The sequence below is a fragment of the Cibotium barometz genome, chromosome 4 (assembly GCF_041138505.1).
Source record: "Cibotium barometz isolate CiBa-2024 chromosome 4, ASM4113850v1, whole genome shotgun sequence".
NCBI lineage: Eukaryota > Viridiplantae > Streptophyta > Polypodiopsida > Cyatheales > Cibotiaceae > Cibotium > Cibotium barometz.
The window spans coordinates 53,970,743-53,977,421 of record NC_141049.1 but is presented as its reverse complement, the minus strand read 5'-3'; the positions used below and the strand labels follow the sequence as shown (position 1 = coordinate 53,977,421).

The window sequence follows — 6,679 nt, the reverse complement described above, 5'->3', positions numbered from 1 at the left end:
TGAAGACCGACCCCAACCTTCAATTAGAAGGCCAAATTTTACTTTGACCTTGCTAGAATTCGAATTCACATAAACATGCGTATCTAGATATAAAAAATTTAAAAAAACATCGGATTGATGGCCTTCTTCTACCTGCAGCCAGGGATGAAATTTGAAGACCGACCCCAACCTTCAATTAGAATGCCAAATTTTACTTTGACCATAGCTAGCCTTCAAATATGCAAATCTATATATATAAAAATCGGATTGATGGCCTTTTGCCCAATTTTAGAAGAGGCCTTCTCTAGAAGGCTTGGAGGGCTTTTGTGCCCTCTGAAGGCTTCAAATTTCAGCAGTGATGGGCACCACCCATATGATCAATACACACATCCGAATCATCTTGTCATGTCCTTGGACTCCATATGGGCACCACCCATATGATCCATACACATGCCCAAGCCAAACTCTCAAGGACACAGTCCTTGAAAACTCAATCCAAGGTGAACATGCACTCACATGTCAACTAGGAGATTTGTGAAACTATAAATCTTACCTGTAGTTACATAACCTTGCCTCTGCTTGTTCAACTTGAGGAACACTTTGCATGTTTAATTTTCTCAACCCTCATGGTTGACATGTTCTTTCCCTCCATGTGATTTGTTTTGCGGAGGAAGAACCAAGTCAAACTTGCTAAGGCACAACAAGATGACACAGTTAGCTTGATGAGACTCCTGTTCACGATACCTCCCAGTTCTCAGCCGTCCAGCTCAGCTCAACCCTTTGTATAAGTTGCCCCCCTCCGGTCTTCAAAGAAGCCTGTCTTTAACCTCTCCTTTCAACAAATCTTGCCTCACCCACATGATCACGCCTCTCTTGAGGCTACCAAATTTGCCTCTACAACAGACCTTTATGCATTTAAATATACATCAGAACTCCATGAAAATCCTACTGCATCTGCTGGGCCTTTATCAGACCCTGATTCAGCAAAGGCCAGGCCAAAATCAAACCTCCATAGATGCATCAAGCATATAGGTAGGCAACACTAATTCACCGTTGCCCATTAAAAGATATTGCCTACATGGCTGCTAAGCTGTCACCCCTGCTGATGCCCACATGTAGGTGCAGTCCAGCACTCTTAAACCCGCCGTCTTACCCAGCCAGGCTCCTGCCAACCATGATAGCTGTCCCATCTTACCACCTGTATTCAAGCCACCTGTCTGCTCCATGCAAACACTGCGCCCTGCATGGTGTGAGCTGATTGAAACTAACTAACAGGAGCAAGCACTGGTACTGTGAGGGCTCTGTACTGCTGAGAACCTCTTTACGTGAGAGGTGCAAAACCCACCATAAAGAAATGGAGCCTCCAAAATGACCCAAAAACGGGCAGCACCCAAATGTGTGCGCCACTAAACCTATTGGCCAGCCTAGCAATTTCACATAATTCACTAATTTGCAGCAACTTATCGAAAGCACTACCACCCCCTGAAACCTTAAGTATCTGCAATCAAAATGACCGTTTGAAGATCTTGTGTGTACTACACCTTCCATGCTCAATTGGATGGATGGGCTTCTCATTCAATTTTCTCACAATATAAAATCTCTAACCACCATGTAAGAAGTCACAGAATGTAGTGCCCATTGCCAAATGAGACATTTGAACTATGGACACATCGATATAGATGAACTGCTGTAGCTGTTGTATGATAACTAGTTGGTGTCTGCACCGGCCCAACTGACGAACACAGTAAACGTTTATCCTTCCTTACGTGTGCGCATGTGCCTCAGTGATTGCCAGCTCTGCCACACATTAAGGTGTCGCTTTTCCAACCATGCAATAGGCATCAAGATCTACCCATACTCGGATGCCTCACTTGGCTCCCTTGGGCAATCAAAGTTGCTCTGAGAATATAATCATGCCCATTCCAGGAGGTAGCCTTGAGTAACTTGGAGTCAGCAAAATTCAAGGTCTACACTGTACAGTGTATACAGCTCTGCATTAAACCCATTCACACCTTGCTCTCTTTGCCAGCATAAATCGCAACGCATGCTTCAAGATTCACAAAGTGGTTACAACAGAGAAAAGCAAATACTGAATTTCCTTTCAGCTCGCTCAAAATTTCTTGCAATCTTGTATAGCCTTGCCTAGTCTGTCAAGACCAGCATGACCATCAGAACATATCCCCACAAGAACACAAGCCATCCTTGAAATGATGTATACAACAGTCATCTCGCAGAATGATCTCCCGTCTCTCGATCCGGGATACAACCTTGCCTGCATCATGACAGTCATTACACATCCTCAGATTTTTGGTCACGCGCAATGTCTCTCCCTGAGGAGTATTGACAAGCCCAAAGGCTATTGCCAGTTTCTCTGCATGCTGGCATAAAACCGCTTCTTTGTCTGAATCTGGAAGGGGTTTCAAGACCAAATCTAGATTTGGCACATGCCCTTCATTCTTCATGTGTGAGCCTAAGATTCTCTGGATTGCCAGAAGCTCCTCATTTCGATCATGGCCCACTACAAACTCATGCACTTGCTTGTTCACCTCTATCGAAGCACTTGCAGGTTTTTTCTTAGCCCCCACAGATTTCCTCAGCTCTTCTACCCTATGAGCATCATCCCACCTGCCAGCACCTGCGTAGATATCCGCCATTAGAACATACCAAGTAGCATCATCTGGCTTCATGTGAACAAGCTGCTGAAAGCATCTAAATCCTAGCTCTGCTTCCCCATGCGTTTTGCATGCACTAAGCAGAGCTGCCCATATTCCTACAGATGAAGGACATAGCATGTCAAGAAACTCCTCTGCCTCATACAGACGCCCTGACCTTGCAAGAAGATCAACCATGCAAGTAAAATGTTCTATGGTTGGTAGTATACCATATCCTTCTCTCATAACCTTAAAATACTCTTGACCCTCGAGTACCAGGCTAGCATGGCTGCATGCATTCAAAAGACATATGAAGGTAACAGCATCTGCCTTCACACCTTGTGCATGCATGTCGTTGAAACATTGCATAGCCAAGGAACCCTCATGGTTAATGCCGTATCCTTTTACCATTGAGCTCCATGCTACAACATCTCGAACTGGTAGCTTGTCAAAGACTTCCCTTGCCTCTGAAACAGAGCCACACTTTGCATACATGCTGATCAAACTGTTGCCAATTGAAGCATCTCTCATGAAAGCCTCTTGTGCCAGGTTCATGTGTATTTGTCGGCCCTTTTCTATGGCTCCAATGCCACCACAAGCTTTCAAACAGCAAGCAATTGTGACAGCATCTGGAGAGAGACTCTCCAGATGCATCTGCTCGAAACAATTCAGCGCTTCCTGACCAGGTCCATGTTCAGCATACCCAGCAATCAAGGCATTCCACGACACAACATCTTGAACCAGCAGCTTGTCAAAGACTTCCTGTGCCTCAACAAGTGAGCCACACTTAGCATACAGACCGACCAATGTGTTACCAATAGAAAGCTCTCTCTCGAATCCCCTTCGTACAATTGCTGAGTGTATATATCGGCCATTATCAATGAATCCTCCGTTGCTGCAAGCTTTCAAGATGCAAGAAAAGGTGACAGCATTAGGAAAGAGATTCTCTGCTTGCATCTGCTCAAAACAATCAAATGCTTCCTCCCCAAGTCCATGTTCAGCATATCCTGCAATAAGTGCAGTCCACGACACAACATCCCGAACTGGCAAATTGTCAAAAGCTTTCCGTGCCTCTGAAACCAAACCACATTTGGCATACATGCCAACTAAACTGTTGCCAATAGAAGGGTTTCTTGTGAGCTCTTTTCCTGTGATCTTTCTGTGTATTTCTCGACCCTTGTCAATGGCTCCTAGACTGCCACAAGCTTTCAGGGCACAAGCAATTGTGACAGCATTTGGAGAGACACCCCCCAGCTGCATCTGCTCAAAGCAGCTTAGTGCTTCTTCTGCAGGTCCATGTTCAGCATATCCTGCAATCAGTGCTGTCCAAGTCACGACATCTCGAACTGGCAGCTTGTAAAAGGCTTCTTGAGCCTCAGAAAGTGAGCCACATTTTGCGTACATGCCAACCAGGCTATTACCAACAAAAAGATCTGCTTCAAGTGCTTTCACTGTGACCTCTGTGTGTATTTCTCGGCCCTTGTCTATGGCTAATATGCTGCCACAAGCCTTCAAGACACAAGTAAACGTGAAAGCATTTGGAGAGACACTGGCTATCTGCATCTGTTCAAACCATTCAAGTGCTTCTTGGAAAGGGCCGTACTCAGCATATCCTGCAATCAATGCAGTCCATGACACAACATTTCGAACCAACAACTTGTCAAATACTTCCTGTGCCAATGAAAGTGAACCACATCTTGCATACATCCCAATCAAAGTGCTGCCCACATTAGGATCGGTTTCTAACCCCATTCGTGCAATCTCAACGTGAACTTCCCTACCCCTTTCCACATCTGTCAACCTAGCACACGCTTTTAGCACAGCAACAAGCGTGTGGCTGCTTGGATGTATATTATGATTCTGCATTTTCCTGTACAAAGCAACAGCATTCTGCAAATGCCCACATTGAACATAGCCTATTATCAAGGAAGTCCATGAATGCTCATTCTGGTAAACCAGCCTGCAAAAGAGCTGTTCAGCATCCAACACGCTTCCACACTCCACAAACATAGGCACAATATAATTCCCGACATCTCTGTGGGCTTCTAGTCCCTTATTGCAAATGTGAGCATGCAAAGACCTGGCATTGGCTAGACCTTTGGTTTTCCTGCATTTCTGCAAAATGCAAACAAAATTCTCTATGGAAGGTGGTTCAATTGTCTGTTTTAGAACAGTAAAAGCCTCCTCCAAGCTTAAGATGTCCCAATCACCGTGCTCATGCACCAGCCACGTTTTGGATGTTTTAATTTGCACTTCTGATTCGAAGCTGGCAATGGCTAAGGCGCTTGCATGCCCCTTGTGCTCTCTACCCAGAAGTGTCTCATTGCTTACCGTGCTCCAATTTTCCTCCACCATGTGAGCAACCCTTCCGCCCGTCCACACACGATCCTCGGTTATCTTATGGTCAAATTCTGGGACATTTGGGGTTATCTGTTGCAACTCGTGAAGCTCCATCAAAATTTATAGATTCAAATTTCCTTTTTTATTATTTTTTACAAAAGTCGATGAGTAAGAGAGGAGGGAACAAAATAAGAGGACTATTTTTGGAAGTATTTCCAAATCAATCACTTACATTGACTGTTGAATTCTCCCAGCAAAAGCGACCTGTATTATTTTCTGCGAACAGAAGCAAAATTGTAAGAAAAAAATGTTCAAAACATGTATTATCTGGGAACAGAAAATATAAACAGATGACAAAATTTGTTTAAACAGATGATAAAATTTGATGTTGTTAGGAGAAAACTATGTCCACTACCTAACACTATATGCAAACAGAAGATAGATAAATGATGTTCTGAAATAGAGCTTCCGCACCTGAATTCGAGCTTTTTGAGAAATGTAGAGGTGAGTTCTGGCCTGTGATGGTTCTCTGGACACTAATCTGAAGATCTGAGAACGCACGTATGTTCTTGTTTGCAAGAAAATTCTGCTCTGCAATCGAAACCTGTTCTAGCGAGCTTGGTGGAGGCGCGGCAGTAATCGAGGCCATGGCTACAGAAGACATCATCTTGCACCTCCTCTAGTAAACTATTGTTGCTTGGGTCGTATGTGTCATAAGGGCAGACTATCTTAATTGCAAGAGCTATTAACCATACCAATTATTATTAGCACTTAATCAGCACAATTAGAATTACAAGAGCTCATCTTCTTCCTCTTTTTTTGGGGGGAACAATAGTTATATATATATATATATAATTCCAAAAACAACTTTACAGCTTTACATTGAGTCCCAGCTCCAAGTTCATCCACAGACTCTACATCTCCATGTTAAGTAAGCTACATATTAGACTCCACCTATCATTTTCTAACACAAAAGAGGACTGCCCCCAGGAAATCTGATATTCTAGGTGAATACATGCCTCAATCATAGCTTCAGTTGTGCAGCCTCTCTCCAAAACATCCCCTTTCTTAGCCCATATTTTAACTACTAGTCTAGTTCCCACAGGATTCTCAATGAAAGCCACATAGGTATAGACAGTTTGCTTCTCTTTAAGGTACCACCTCTTTGTCTTTGGCCCAAACTTCACAGATTTTGATTTTAGATCCAACCCTATATAGCCCTGAAACATAAAGAGAACCTGTTAGGTTTACCTAGTATGCATGAGAGTCGCCCAAGAAGATATAGAGGTCAAGTTATGCCAATTTGCAAAGCCTGAATTAGCAAGAAAGAAGAGCTCATCTTCTTCTTTAATATCTTATTTGGGAGTTGTCATGTGGCAACTCTTAGTTGCCACACATGGCAGCTTTCTACTATCTGTGGATACATCTCGTCTTTAATATCTTATCTGGGAGCTATCACGTGGTGGCTTGAGCTACCCCACACCCCCAGAGAGAGAGAGAGAGAGAGAGAGAGAGAGAGAGAGAGAGAGAGTGTGAGAGAGAGAGAGAGGGAGAGAGAGAAAGAGAGAGAGAGTGAAGCGAAGAAAGATATATATATATACATAGAGAGAGAGAGAGAGAGAGAGAGAGAGAGATATATATATATATATATATATATATATATATAGAGAGAGAGAGAGAGAGAGAGAGAGAGAGAGAGAGAGAGAGAA

General features: G+C 43.5%; 1 protein-coding gene across 1 annotated transcript; it reads right to left on the bottom strand.

Annotated features, from left to right (window-relative positions):
* Window positions 1–206: 206 nt before the first annotated feature.
* LOC147639402 (pentatricopeptide repeat-containing protein DOT4, chloroplastic-like) lies at window positions 207–5,782 on the bottom strand. Its single transcript, XM_086790890.1, has 3 exons — window positions 5,445–5,782; window positions 5,203–5,246; window positions 207–5,060 (listed from the first exon to the last, which is right to left on the bottom strand). The coding sequence occupies exons 1-3, from the start codon at window positions 5,635–5,637 to the stop codon at window positions 2,148–2,150; spliced, it is 3,150 nt and encodes a 1,049-aa protein (XP_086647016.1). The 5' UTR covers window positions 5,638–5,782; the 3' UTR covers window positions 207–2,147.
* Window positions 5,783–6,679: the final 897 nt, after the last annotated feature.